At 43.2% G+C, this 15,616-nt stretch overlaps 1 protein-coding gene across 3 annotated transcripts in view; it reads left to right on the top strand.

Moving 5' to 3' along the window:
- The window catches only part of elp4 (elongator acetyltransferase complex subunit 4), a 66,686-nt gene that overhangs the window by 26,550 nt on the left and 24,520 nt on the right, over positions 1 to 15,616 (top strand). The window contains exons 8-9 of one of the 3 annotated variants that reach the window (XM_084071869.1): positions 455 to 563; positions 3,812 to 3,918. In XM_084071869.1, the coding sequence (XP_083927995.1) occupies positions 455 to 563; positions 3,812 to 3,918 (216 nt within the window). Of the gene's footprint in view, positions 1 to 454; positions 564 to 1,105; positions 1,206 to 3,811; positions 3,919 to 15,616 lie in introns of those variants that run through there. The other 2 variants (XM_084071871.1, XM_084071870.1) reach the window with 2 other exon arrangements.

The raw sequence follows: 15,616 nt of genomic DNA, 5'->3' as shown, positions 1-15,616 counted from the left end.
TGGATGGGGTAGAACAATTTTCAGACTTGTGTGGCTTTAGTCCTGTGTCACGTCTGTACTGTAGATGCTCCTTTAATGGTTATGTCCGTGCGCCTCCCTCCCTCCCTCTATAACCTGTGTCACCCCCATCAGCATCCAGTCCCCTCTCCGCCTGACCAGCCTCACCTAAGTGGTGGGCAGCAGTGACCTGGTGGCTGGTAATGATGACCTAATTTAATTGCAGCACCGATGGCTCGTCAGGAGGTTTTTAATTACCTGCCCAAGTAACACACTCACCTCTGTTTTCTCTCCCCCCACACATACTCTCTCTCTCTCTCTCTCTCTCTCTCTCTCTCTCTCTCTCTCTCTCTCTCTCTCTCTCTCTCTCTCTCTCTCTCTCTCTCTCTCTCTCTCTCTCTCTCTCTCTCTCTCTCTCTCTCTCTCTCTCTCTCTGTCTGTCTGTTTGGTCCTATAGAACAGAGCTCTAATGGGTAGGATAACCAGGCTGTGTGACAATGCCATCGCTCTGGAATCATTCAAAGGCTCCGAAAGGGAAACCAACGCGCTCTACAGAGATTATCATGGTAAGAACGTACACTACCCATGTCTTTCTGTCTCACACACAAACACACAACACACACACACACACACACACACACACACACACACACACACACACACACACACACACACACACACACTGATAGAGCACATATATACACACGGGCAGTGCATTAAGGCTGGGGCTGGGCTTGTGGATGGAGGCAGGGAGGGCAGCCCCCTCACAGGCCAGGCTGTCAGTGCATGTTAGCGTGCTGCTGCTCAATCAGACGTGCTCCTCAGTAGACAGACCGGGGGGGATTCAGCTGCCACACCGCACCAACCCCCCTCCCCCTCCCTCTCGCTCTCACCCCCCCCCCCCCCTCCCCCAGCAGAGCGCTACACCCACCCCCCTCCCCACACTCTCTCCCCGCTCCATCCAGCCTGCAGACCCATGCCCCTGAGGCCCGCAGCAGAACAGGCCAACGATGGGGAATCGATATTCTTACCATCACTCTCTCTCTCTCTCTCTCTCTCTCTCGTCCTCCATCGCCCGCTCCCTCATTCGGTGACTCCGTGTGGCCAGGCCCGCTCTGGTAATAAGTGGAAGACGAAGGGGTTCTTCTATGGTCGGAGGACGAGGACAGCAGCGAGAGCTAATGGGGAGAAAGAGAGGAAAGGAGAGGGCACTGTCGCTGTACTCCTCTACCCCCCCCCCCCCCCCCCCCCCCCCCCCCCCACACACACACACACACAACACACACACACACACAAACACACATACGCGCCATCGTTCCCTTTTCCCCCGTTTCACCATCCCCTTCTTTTTTTCTGTGCTCTGTCCCTCTATTCCATCACTATCACACTCTCCACACATAAAGGTCAGTTTAAGCGAATGGGGTATTTTTAGTCGTAGCTCTCAAACTCTCCCTCTTTCTCTCTCTCTTGCTCTTTTCCTCTTGGTTCATTCCTCTCCTCCTCTCCCCGAGTTAGACAGTTCCAGTTGTGACATGTGAAGGCCTGATGAGGATTGAACACATTCAGTGATGGCTTTTGGTTTCGTCAGTGGGTGTTTTATTTACACGATAAAACACAATGCTTAGTAGTAGTGGTGCAGTCATTCAATCAAACTTATCTATTTAATAGATTATAAAAAAAATATCTGTAATTTAATAAAATAATTGATTAAAAATCTGTCTCTATTTTGGGCATGTCATTGTAGGCGAGAAGTTAAGAAACAAAAATAGTGTTGTGAGCTTGTAAATCTGCAATTTTCACAATTTTTGCACAACCCTGTTGTGCGACGAAGTATGAAATCGCTTAAAAGTTGTTAATCGATTTGTTAATATATACAAAATGAAAAAAATATCGTTTCTTGATTATTCAATTAATGGAAAAAGTAATGGAAGAAAATAATTCATAGGTGCAGGCCTACATAGTAGTGATCACGTCCCTCCACACAGGTAAAAACATGGCATTGCAAGGCCATTCAACACATTACTTTAACATCGCCTCATTTTCTTAATGATATACCAAAGGGACTCGCACAAATTCTGTGATTTAATCTCCATTCTAACAATGATACGCACCCCTGCTTTTAGCCAGCTCTAGAAAATCCAATTAGGTTATGAAATACATTTATGTGTGCGATTGTTTTGATGTGTGTTCACGAGTGCGAACGCATCTATGCGGGCACAGCGCACACGCGTTTGTGTGTGTGTGTGTTAGCATGAGTGTACGTGCGTGTTCGTGCGTATGTGTTTGCGGCAGCAGTTCAGGGCTGCTCAAAGCATGCTGGGAAGCCTGTCACTGCAAATCAGGCGAGGGGAAATCACCCAAGTGCACAGAAGAGAGAACCCACCATCCCCCTCTTTCTCTGTCTCTCTCCCTTTCTCCATTACTCTCTCATGCTCTCTCTGTCTTTCTCTCTCTTTATTTCTCTCTCTCTCTCCCCTCTCCCTCCTTGTCTCTCTCACGCCCCTTTTATACCACCCCTGTTTTATGAAAATGTCACTTCACAGTAAAACGGAATGAGGGATGAGGCAAAAAAATGAAAAGCTGTATTAAGTCGTCCTCTCTTTCTTTTTTCTTTTTGTGTGAAGACCTGGTCTATGTACTCATTTCTCGACCTCGTGCCTTTTAATGCATTGCCAGTGAGAGGAATTAGTGGACGCACTTCTTTTATCACACACACGGACACACGCACACACACACACACACACACACACACACACACACACACACACACACACACACGAGGGAGAGAATAAAATCACGCACCATAACCAGATATTCCTTTGAAAAAAGCAAGCAAGAAAAAGAGTTTTTCTTCAACAATTAAAATCACTGTTTATCTTGTTCTGCTTCATTACATGGGCCTATTTACAGTGTCACATGAGCTCCGCAAGAGCCAAGTCTGTGAGGAGAGAGAGAGAAAGAGAGGGAAAAATGAGAGTGCAGAGCACTGTTTCTCTACCAGTGGTCCACGGACCACTAGTGGTCCATGGGAAAATGTTTAACAATATATTATACCTTTATGTAAATGTAACAAAAATATATCCAGCAAATGTAAGAAATGTTTTGAACTTGTAAGCGTAGTGTGGGGGAAAAACTTAATGACTGTTATGGGCTTGATATACTTCATTACATGCAGTGTCGCACACCGAATTTGAATCTACATGCTCACTGAGCCTGTAGATATGCTACTTTCAGTGTGCGCAACTAGGTATGAATCTGGATTTAAGATCATTCATGATAAATATGAATTCAAACAAAGGTTATAAAATAGAGATCACTGTATTATGCCTTCTTAAATATACAATATATACAGTATATTCTTCTTGGGTGGGGTGGTCCTTGAAGATTGTTCAAAATATGCTGCTGTTCTAGAGCTCTAAAAAGTTTGAGAAGGACTGGTGCAGAGGACTGACCCGCTGTAAGATGTTTCAAAGAGGCTCTCTTCTCTATCAAGGATCAGCACATGACTCGTTGCCTCAGGGGTGTTAGTGCTTGGCACAGCAAAACACAACTGGGGCACAATGTGGGTAGGAATGTCCTGCCCTTGTAATTATGCCTTCGGTGCAGTCGGTCTCAAATGGTCTCACACTGGGACTCAAATACTGCTTCAACCATGAAGTCAGGACCCAAGATGCAGTACGAAATAGCACAGCATTCCTTCATTAAACATATTATTTATCACAACTTCACTTTTGGGTTGTCTGATCCACTGTTTGAGGTCTATTTCATTAGTGTTGAGTCAATGTTTTGGTTTCTCGCTGTCTCGCTCTTGCAGGCCTGTTACATGTGCGCCAGGTGCCCCGCCTAAACGGTCTGGTGAGTGACCTTCCTGACCACAAGGACCTGGCCTTCAAACTCAAGAGGAAACAGTTCACCATTGAGGTAGGATTCATTTGCCATGGGCTCCTCTCGTGCCTACTTGTTTTTCTTTTTCTTTTTGCACCGTCCTCAATTTATTCCTCAGATGTATAACCAATTGCGTTTTCCTCACCCTCTCAGCAACGCATGCAAACTATTAATATAAAACAAGAGCTCCACTTAGATGTAAAGTAATGATTTATTTAAAAAGCCATTACGTTTTTTACCCAAGCATTGTTCCCAGTGGCACTCCCATTAAGTGGCGAGGATTATGAGCAGTCTCTCACGTTAGCCTCGCACGGCCAAAGCGAGCTCGCTTTCGTCTGCTATCGGGTGGCAACGCGAAAGGTGAAACTATTGATTATACACCGTTGCCGTCACACCTACCCCAGCGTAACTTCAAAAGGCAGCAGAGTGAGAGAAAAGTGCGTCTATGCTCATGAATGAATATGCGATGCGACAATGCTCTTTACATTGTTCTGGTTGCAATTTAAGTCGAGCATTTGGGACGCTTGTACTGTGTTTACACGATGGGGTGCAAAATGTTTTTAGTAATTACAATATTATATGTATAGCTCATTACTTTGTTCACTGAGATGTATACATACATGTTCCTTACCATCACTCTGTCACTGTCTCTCTCTCTCTCTCTGTCTGTCTCTCTTTCTCTCTCTCTGCATCACACACATGCACTCTGCCTGCCAAATTCATCACTCAATTCACTCTCACTCAGAGTAATCAATCTGTCACAGGAGCACCACTCCAGAGACAAATTAAGGGGCCCTCCCCTTCGCTCAGCCTTATGATTGGTCCTCATTACATTATCATTACCTTATCACACCCTGTGCTCCTTAAGCTCTGATCAGGGGTCTATTGTCACAGACGGGAGGTGGTGGTGGCCGCGGGTGAGGGGTGTGGTCAACCCCTTCTCATTTTCTGCCAGCCCCTCACCATCCCACTCTACTCCACCCCTTTTCTGCACTTCTTTCTGGCCCTCTTCTCCTCCTCTGGCCGAACATCCCTGTGTTCAGGCCACTGTGCAGTGTAGATTTATAAGGTTCGTAAAAGTCAAGGTGGTTCTCCTCAATGGTCTTTTAATTAGGCCTCCGTGGTGGGAAGGCAAAGGGCAAAAGCCAGGAGATCCTCTGTTGCTCTGCGGGCCCGGCTACTATGTCATATATATCCCAGCAGCACATTGTAAGGGCCAGGCTTTGTCTTGTTTAAGGAGCTTTTATTAGCGAGCTCTTGTGTCGCATCCAGTGCAGGAGATTTTGCAACGAGAACAAAGAGAGGGGTGTAAAGAGCACTTTATGAAATTCTGAAAATAGCTTACTGTGTTGACATAAGAAGCAGATGCAATATGAAATGCCACTCAAAAGCGCTGACAGTGATCAGGTGTGGTGTGTTGGGAATTTCCAGAGGACATAGTATCACATTGCCAGTCATCCATCAATCTAATCAAAACAATGATTATCCATTGTGATACACTACTTCTTGTGTTTTTGCACGCTGGTACTTTGATTGCCTCTCAATAGTTCATTTATCATTCGAGTTGAAGATTTCAGATTTGTGTGTGTGTGTGTGTGTGTGTGTGTGTGTGTGTGTGTGTGTGTGTGTGTGTGTGCGTGTGCGTGCGTGCGTGCGTGCGTGCGTGCGTGCGTGCGTGCGTGCGTGCGTGCGTGCGTGCGCGCGCGTGCAGGTTATACATCCACACATGCAGATCTGTCTGTGTTTACCTGTATCTACTGATTGCGTGTCTCGACCAAGGTGTGTGTGACCCATTGGTCAACTGTCTCGGCAGATTGACATGTGAGATAGCGATCAGATTGTCAGCCCCTGCGTGTGATGTGTGACAGCCCACACCCGCCCTGCTAATCACCTCGTTTACTCTTCAGCGACAGGACTGGTCTCCCTGGGGCCGCACACAGCACTGTCTCAATGGCTTCCTCCAGGTCCACACTGCTCACAGCTTGCACCCCTGCCTGTCTTTTGTTTTAACCATCCACTTCTGCTTAAGTCACCTGCACAGTTAAATCCTCAGTGTTAATCCAACTTTGAGAGTGTAACAATGTACTCAACTGTGCCATTACGGGTTGAATTAGCACTATATTACTGTGTGCTGCAGATACACGCTGCTACTGCTGCGTGTCTCTTTCTATTTGTTCACAGCTTTCCCATGGTACAGTGTGCCATGTTTCTCTATTTGTCTTTGTTTCTTTATTTGTCTATTGGTTAGGAATTGGTGACTAGTACGTGGGGATTGACAGCTATAATTTCTTGTCTGTGAGGTCTGACGGCAGCATAATGCCCCACCTACACATTGCAAATTCTCATAGTCACCAACAACACATTTCTGAACTGCTATTAGGCTCACACTTGCGTCACTCAATAGCACGCTGATTTACCAACATATAACGTAAAGGTTGACAGTAAAGATGTGTGCTTTGAATGTATTTATTTGAATTGTTTGAGTTTTCCCACATAATGGGGAGGCAAACACCAGCGCTAGACCTAAAATTGTTCCACAGGTTCAGTGATAAGGTTGCCATGGTAACCGCTGGAGTTTCTGAAAGTTCAGGCCGGGGTTGACGAGCAGTTATTAGCCACAACGCCTGAAGCCAGAATTAACCCATTGCCCTGTCTGAGCAGGTAGAGGGGGTGTTAGGTGTTTAGAAGATTAACACATACTACAGAAACCACACATAGATATTATGTTCATATTCATGGTGATGACACAAGTGCATAATATGCGCTTGTGTCATCTCATGACTTGTATTTATTCAGAAGCACACGCGTACGAACATTTTCCCATTCTCGCACACTGGCGCACAAGCTTGACACACACTCAAGTCACTATGTCTCACAATGCAAGGGGCTTTGAGGAGGAAGCTTGAAAGAATGCACGAAGGTACGCAATTACATTTCGCTTACCTTTATCTGACCCTTTAAACTGACAGGCAATGCGCCTGCGGGGTACTGGGGTGCCACAGGCAGGTCAATGGGTCAAATACAGTATAAGACGGAGGGATTTGTGTCAAATTAGTCCCATTTTAGAGAGGCCATCGAGAGGCCGCCATGGAACTGACACAAGCCCCCGTCTTTCAGACGGCCGTGCGGTCGGGGCACGTGTGTTGGCTTTGCGGTAAACTTTTAGCACTCTTGACTGAAGGTGTGGACGACTTGAGGTTACAGCTCATCTGAACACCTCTTGAAGCTGAACAGAGTGGAAGCAAAGATGTTGGGGTGAAGATGACTATGATGAAGATGAGAGGAATCATTAATGGGGGGAGAAGTGAAGATGACTATGATGAAGATGAGAGGAATTGGTGGGGGGTGGGGTGAAGATGACTGATGAAAATATGAGGAATTGGTGGTGGGGAGGTGAAGATGACAATGATGAAGATGAGAGGAATAAGTAATGAGGGAGAGGTGAAGATGACTACGATGAACATGAGAGGAATAGGTGGTGGGGAGGGTGAGGTGAAGATGACTATGATGAAGACGAGAGGATTGGGTGGTGGTGGTGGGGGGTGAGGTGATGACGAAGATGAGGAAGAGTTCAGGAAGTTGCAGTAAGGGAGTCCGAGCGAGAGAGCTGGTGGAGTAGGTTAATGTTCCTTGGCGTGTCCTCAAAACGTCTTTAAGACAACGCCTGCCCCCCCGCCCCCACCCCGCTGAAGCCTGTGGGTGCCAAGGGAGGGGTGTTAATGGACCTATGTGAGGACCAGTGCGCAGGCTTGGAGGGGAGGGGGGGAGCGGAGAGGAGCAGTTAAGTGATTTTCAGGTCAGGTCTAATTAAAATGAGGGCTTTTCCTCTGAGGCCACAAACCGCCTAACACAGTCAAATCCTTAGTGTTAACTTAACTCTGAGATTTGTACGTATTTAACCAGATGGACCCTTACTGGTCCATGTGGTTAAATGTGTACACCCTCTGAGTAACAAATGGATACATTAACACAGTGAGGATTTTACTGGAAGGAAAAAGAGAATCATTGTGGAATGAGTTAGACAGCTCACCTACATCCGTGGGGCTTGTTTACTGTGTTTCTGTTTCTGTTTGCATTCCATGCCTGTTCGTATCTCTGCTTTACCGTGTCTCAGTTAATGTGCGGCACTACAGCATAGATTGGAGAGGAAAAGCCAGTGCTGAAAAGAACCCCTATGAGAGATGGAACCTAACTAGGTCATTCAATATTTACTATCAATAGAGGATCACAATACATAATCCCATGCAGAGAATAAAGAAATAAACAACGGCATCAGTAGATGTCCCTGATTAGTTCACAGCACACACAATTAACCATTTAAGCCCTATGTACTCCCCCAGGGGTCTATACTGGGTTAGGGTTAGGGTCTGCTTTTCTCCCTCTGCACCAAAATCTCTTTGGGGAAATTAGCCGATCTGCTATTTTTGCTGAATGTTCCCCTACTATGTCATGCCCAGAATAGGGACGCTAGGGTTCATGTGGTTAGGATATTCAGTACATCTGCCTGTGGTTCCGTTGCCTGCTTTGGTAGTCAAAATCAAATGGGAACGGACCTTCAGAATAATAATCTCAATTAATAATTTATACATCCTCCCTCGGTTCACGCCGGTCCCTGTACTGTTTTGGGACAAGGTATGGGGTGTGTGTGTGTGTGTGTGTGTGCGTGTGCGTGTGCGTGTGAGAGAGAGAGAGCCCAGTGCAGGCCAGTCCATGGCACGCGATTGGACCCCTTAGCTGAACAATATTCACAACATATCAGATCTACATCAATTATTTAGCAGAGGTTTTATCTATTCTGCAAATGTGAATGTGTACAGTATGTGTGGTTGTGTGTGTGTTTGAGCATGAATGCTTGTGTGCGTGCACATGTTTCCTTGTGATGATACCTGTATAATGAGGTCGCATCACACTATACAGTCCAAATGGACATACGCAGTTCTCGCCTAATCTTGTTGAATTAGAAGTCAGGGGTTTAAAGGGTACCGTGTGGTACCCTTTAAATGACCTGGTGTCTTAAAATGCAAGCTTCAAAATGGTGAAAAATGCAGTGATGTGACTGACAAAATACAGTATTCACAAAGTAGTAACTTATAATTGTTGTGTATGCTGAAATTATCCCTGTTTTCACAATCTCTATCTCGAGGAGAGATCCAATTTGAAGAAAAAAAAGAAAAACAAATACTTTGGCTTTTTCTGCCTTTATTTGATAGAATACAGTAGACTGACAGGAAATGGAGAGAGAGAAATGGGGGGTGACACACAGCAAAGGTCGACGGGAACGGGATTCAAACCCGTGACACACTGTCATTGCCCGGACTGCTATGCCAGCCGTCCGTGCCACTACCAAGTTTTTTGTTGGGTGTGGATGGAGAACCAAAGCAGACCAATTACAGCAGTAAGTATAAGTGAATCAGAGTAGCCCGGGGACAAGGATAGGTGTTATGATAAGGAATCAGTGTAGCCCAGGGACAGAGGATATGTGTATCCTGATGAGGTCAAGGTTCAGAGGCTCAAGACAGGATGCAGGTTTAATCAGTACCCTTGAGCCCTCTTTTCTAATTAGTCAGCAAATGCGATCGCATATATGTTTGTGGTGTTTTGTCTTGTAGTCTTAGTCAAAGCTCAGAGAAGACAAGATCGGGCGCTTTGCCAAGCACTTTGCCCAACTCAAATCTGTGTTCATTTATCCATTTGTAACTCAGAGAGTGTACCCGTAACCAAATGGACTCCTACGGGTCCCTTGGGTTACATTTGCGTACTATCAGAGTTAAACTAACACTGAGGATTTTACCATGTGTATACAACGTGGAAACATTTCTCACAAACAGACAGGATTTCAATAGAACAAAACAAAATGGGACACATGTGCCCCTCCTGTCACACTCAGTAAGACTGTGGTCTGCCCGAACTGGCCCTGGAATAGAAGCTGTTTCCCCAGTGAGCAGTGAACCCTTAACATGGCGTGTGTACTGCTCAGCCCCCATTAGACCAGACTGGTTTGGTATGGCCACACTGGACTCAGACTTGATTAAAGTAGCCCTAGTCGTCTTCAGCTTCCATTAAGAAAGAGGAGCTAGCCACTTGCGTGCCACCCCTCAACCATGGGGTCACGTGGTGCTATAGGATATGTGTAAGTGCATTCAGAAATAGCCTGCCATTAGCATAATCCCAGTGACTGGGGCCATTGCTCCCCTGGTGCTTTTTGTGTCTTCTCTGTATGAAGTATCCTGGGGTCATATCTTTTTATTGCCATTGTCTAAGCTTTGTGAAGTAGTCTCTAATTCTGCCTTAGGATTGTCTTTTTTTCATGAATGTGAGAGCACTGCTGGTAAGACTTATACAGTACATGTGCTCACTGTTAATATTGCACTAAACCTCTGCAGTCCTTTCTTTTAATGATAACTAAAGATCAATACTCTGACATCATAAAAAATATTAAGATTTGAATCATGTAGAGTTGTTGAGTATTTTTTTATGTGTTTCCCCTACTCAGTAAGGTGTTAGTTTAACTCAGAAGTGTGTACAGATGGGACCAAATGGGCCAGTAAGGGTTACGGGTCTTACAGGACCCTTGCTGAGTCTTTGGAGTTAGATTAACACTGAGGATTTTATTGTATGCTGTTGTTTTCTGGCCTGATGGTATACGCCGAAAAACCTCTGAACATAGGCGGAACACAGGATGGCATATTGGCGCAGTTGGATTTGGGTGGATGCTGCAGCAGCAGTCTGCAATTGATATTTGCATTCAAATGTGTGTTCACTTTGTATATGCAAGACAAAAATGGAGGGTTTGACTTAATAAGCTGTATTTATTTCATAGTAATAAACTGTGTGACATCATATGATGTATTATAATCAACATTCAACAATTGCATACAGAGCATCTAAACTATGTTTAATACGTCACTGAAAAATGTGATGGTAAGCCTATAATGCACCTTCAAGTGTTCCATTTTTGCATTTGAGGTTTGGGCTCTTAAACATTACTATGGACTTAAGGATGAAGTTATATCAAAACTTTAAGTTGCGCGTCTGTGTTGTACAACGAAAATAATTATAATGCATAATAAATGTGGTTATAATGCATTATAGACCCGACCTTTAAGTAAAGTGTTACCTGGTAGTTATAATGTGCTGTTCCACTGAGTTCATAATGCATTATGACCAGCACTTATAAGTTACTATTATAAGTTATAATACTTCATAAACCTTGTTCTAAGTAGTTTTTTATTGTTATAATGCCTTATATGTGCATTATAATGCACATATAAATGTAGTTATAACACATTATAGACCCAACCTTAATATAAAGTCTTACCCACGTAAGTAAGTATAACTTAGGCTTTAGGTGATGCAGTGCTACATTTGGCTAATATCAAACAGTATCCTATCCTACTCAGGAGGTACTGACACTCAGTGTCTTCTGGGTGTTGTCCTTGAGCCCATGATAAAACAACTTTTCTTTCTAGTTATGCACATATGTCACACCCACTGCTATGCTCATTGTAATCAATGTTAATGAAAAGGTTTTTGATTGAATACTTTATTGAAAATCTGCAAATAGTACAGTGGTACGATTATACAATGGTGCTAAAAGGATAACATGAAAAGCCCTAAGGGCTTGTTTCCATTGTGGTCCTGTTTATTCAATTCATCGAGACATTTAAAGACATGTGTAATATACAAGACATCATCAACACTAGTAGCAAAGTAGGTAATAATTTCTTCTTCTCCATTCCGTCATAACTGCTCAAGATATCCTGCTAATAGACAGACCAACAGACAAACATTATCTCCTTTCAGGTTGTAATAAATACTATACTCCACACCAATACATTTACAAATTACTTGCTTTTGAAATTAGCGCCAATCATTCTGCATGCACTGCCAGCTACTGTATATCTACCACATAATTAAATCTTACAAATTTTCATTCTTTTCAAATTATCATCATTGACATATTTGGCCTGTCATATCTGGGTTAGGGCCTTATGTGCATATTTTTTCCCACATGTTTTTTCAAACATTCCCTGGGACAATTAACAGTAAGTCTCTAAATGAAAAGATTGCCAAGATCTTCAAAAGAGCATCCTACAAGGATTTTGTTGGCCTGGCGTGCCCACCAGGCCTATACAAGTATATGGCAAACGCATATTTAAATAAATGATTTACTCTATATTAGAGTGCAAGACTGGTTATATAAATGTTTTAAGAGCTAGCTCTCTGTATTTAAGTGTATTTAAATCAACCAATTATGTTACATAATCCCAACATTTAATGTTCTGAACGTCTTCCGTTCCAGTGCTGTTCTGAAGAAAAAATGTGGTCCAGCTATCACCATCTTCACTCCTGTAGATATTAGTAAAATAATCAGCACAGACCGTCCCATAGCATGGCAATTCAGAGAATACAACCAAATGGACCGGTCCCCCTCTCACTGGCATTGGTCCTCAGAGAACGTTAAAATTGTCATCATCGGCACAAACAGGTCCACGGTCGGAGTGGTTCAAAGGTGGAATGTTGATCCATCCAGCGCAGGAGCGTCAAGCCCAGGAACGCTTTCTGCATGGGTCCTAAAAATAACTTTCCCACACTCCCAATGCTCTGTGTCCTGGGGGGGTCAGGAGGAGGAGTGAGTGTGTGAGGGGGCTTGTCTATGTGCGCGCGCTCCATATCTGTGTATGCCTGTATAGAGGTGTGTGTGTGTGTGTGTGTGTGTGTGTGTGTGTGTGTGTGTGTGTGTGTGTGTATGTGTTGTGTTTGTTTTAGCTGCAGAGAGAGACTAAAATGTGCTGGATTTCAACCTCATGCCTTTTAGAGAGTGTTTTGTTTCTGTTTAGCTGACTTTGGAGGTTAGAGTTGAGGCTCGCCTCCCTGAAATGCCTGAAATGATTGAATCATCATAATAGGATGGATTCATAATTCTTCCATTTCGGCATAAATAAAAATGCTTTTATCGATGTTCCTGACCTTTCCACCAGTTTTTCCTCATCCAGACTTTTTCTTTGATGAGATTACTGAGTCGTCGTTATTATCTGTTATGAATCAATTCAGCACAAAAACAAAAACAAAAGCGTTTTTTTCCCCCACCCGTCTGCGAACAATACATCTAAAGTTTGGTTGAAGAAAACAAACAGTCCCCCTCTTGATCCTCTTTATTTCCAAGCAAACTATATAAAGACATCCATCTCAGCTAATCACGGCAGCCACTTAACCCCTGCCACTGTGAATATGGTTGGGAATCGGGTATTTGAAAAGGATTCACCCCAACAGTCAACAGATGACTTGTTTAAAGTGGTTGTTGTCCATTGAGGGAGGTCGGAGGGGCGGCTGAATGTAGCGCACTCATGAATTTTATGAGGGTCAGAGTCCCTGTCCTGCAAGGGTTCACAGGTGGCCGTTGAAAAGCCTGGCCAGATGATGGAGCGCGGCCAGGACTCATATAGAGCACTGAATGGACTTTAATTACACTCAGTAGATTATTCAGAGGGCCATATGAAGGACAGGCCCCGCACTTCAAAAGACAACGTCCGAGGGAAATGAGACAATTGCATTTTTAACCCATTAAGGCCTGAGATACGACACATTCTACAAATGTCTTACAGTTTTCTGAAACACTTATGTTGCTATTATATCACTGGTGCTTTTTCACGTCAAGGACCCAAAATTATATGTATTTGGCCGGGTCCCCCATATCAAAATGTTTAGTTCCAGGGACCCCCAGAAGCAAATATTGGAGATAAAAATGTTGGCTTTAAAATATATATATATATATATATTCAAAGATTTGTAAAAAAAATCTCGATTTCTCAAAAAAGAGCCAAAGAAATCTTAAAATAACACAGATGCGTTCCCGGTCTTAATGGATTAAGGATTACGGTGCATGTGTGATGCTTAGCGTCCAGTGATTTTGTGTGTTTGCAACAACGAGGGTATATGCATGTGCATGTGAGTGTTTTACACACTTTTACATGCGAGTTAACACACACATGCACAAATATGTGATGGGGTGGGGGGGGGGGGCGTACTGCAGTGTGTGCCTTAACCAAACTTTCCTATTGTCCCTAACAATGATGAGTGATGATGAGTGACAAGGGTGTTAGGAACGGGATCTGGGGAACAGAATGTGCCTCAGCAGCACCCAAGCTCACTGAAAAAGGCAGCAAAAGGTCAGGTCTGAGCTAAGCATAATATTTAACAGCACCGCGACTGTATTAATTAATTTTATGCATCGTATTTCATTATGATGTCTCTCTACAGTGTCCAGACCGTTAATTGGATATAATTACATTACCCTATACCTCCTTGTATGCATTATTTGGAAAAGTAGTTTTACCATTCTACCAAAGAGTGTGGTCTCTGGTTTGTTTTGAGTTATGACTCATGGAAGCCTTATTATAGATTAATATATTCTCTTATATTGGGTATATGTGGGATTGTTGAATACAATGTGAATACATGTATGCAGTTGGAGCCCTTTAATAGTCACTCATCCCTGTCTAGCACTTCCTGCCTCTTTAACCCATTCAATCCGGGAACGCATCTGTGTCACTTTAGATTTCTTTGGCTATTTAAAAATAGCAGATATACAAGCTCATAGCATGTCACCGAGTGTTTTTAGATCTGCTATTTTTTGGGGAGAAAATGTGTGCAAATCTTTGAATATATGTTTTTAACATTTTTAACTCAAATCTTTGCCTCTGGGGATTCTACAAATGTCTTCTAAATCCTAACAGTTGTTTTTTGAAAAAAAACGTATGTTGCTGTAATATCAGTGGTTCTCAAACTTTTTTCATGTCAAGGACCACCCAAAATGATATGTATTTGTCCGCGGACCCCCCATCTCAAAATATTTAGTTCCAGGGACCCCCCCAGAAGCAAAAATATATATATTAAAGGTAGGGTAAGTGATTTTCTTTGGTTAAAATAAGTGTTAAATAGCTCTATATTCTGATAGTACTCATTGCTATAGAGTGTTAGTTCAGTAAAATGAGCCTCCTTGTCTCTCCAGCTCTTTATAAAACAGAAAATGCATTTTCGTTTCAGTTTCAGTTTAATTTCCAATTTGATCCAATCAGGATAGAGAACTCAATCAGGATATAGATTAAACAAGTGAAATTGGAAGTGATGACACTAAGAAATGAGCAGGCAAAATTGGAACTGGAACACTATAAGAATGAAGCTTAAAAATGGGTACTTTCTCCTGATTGGCTGAGATTTCGACACCTACCGGAAAATGTATTTTATGTTTATTAAATAGCTGGAGAGACAGTGAGACTCCTTTTACTGAACAAACACTCTATAGCAATGATTACTATCAGAATATTGTGCTTTAACCTTTTAACAAAATACTTTTTGTTTTAACCCAAAAATATCACTTACCCTACCTTTAATAATTATTTTTTCAAAAATAGCAGATCTACAAGCTTGTATATATGCTATTTTTGAATAGCCAAAGAAATCTAAAGTGACACAGATGCGTTCCCCGGATTGAATGGGTTAAAGTTTAATGTAGTACTGTAGTACTCATCTGAGACGCTAGCCTACTGATTGCAAAACCCCCTTACTGTATGTGTCCTCAACCTACAGCCACATCAGTATTATTCCTTTTTCTCTGAGGCAAAAAAACACACACTTTAAATCCAAAGAATGTCTTTTACGCAGCCTAAAAGACACACATCACATTTATGGTTGCAGCTGAGGGAGGACATGCGTGCAAGTGTTTCCCTGGAGG

Source organism: Gymnoscopelus microlampas (genome assembly GCF_963454915.1).
Source record: "Gymnoscopelus microlampas genome assembly, chromosome: 1".
NCBI classification, from domain to species: domain Eukaryota; kingdom Metazoa; phylum Chordata; class Actinopteri; order Myctophiformes; family Myctophidae; genus Gymnoscopelus; species Gymnoscopelus microlampas.
Note: the sequence above shows the minus strand (reverse complement) of the source record. Positions and strands in the feature narration are given on the sequence as shown.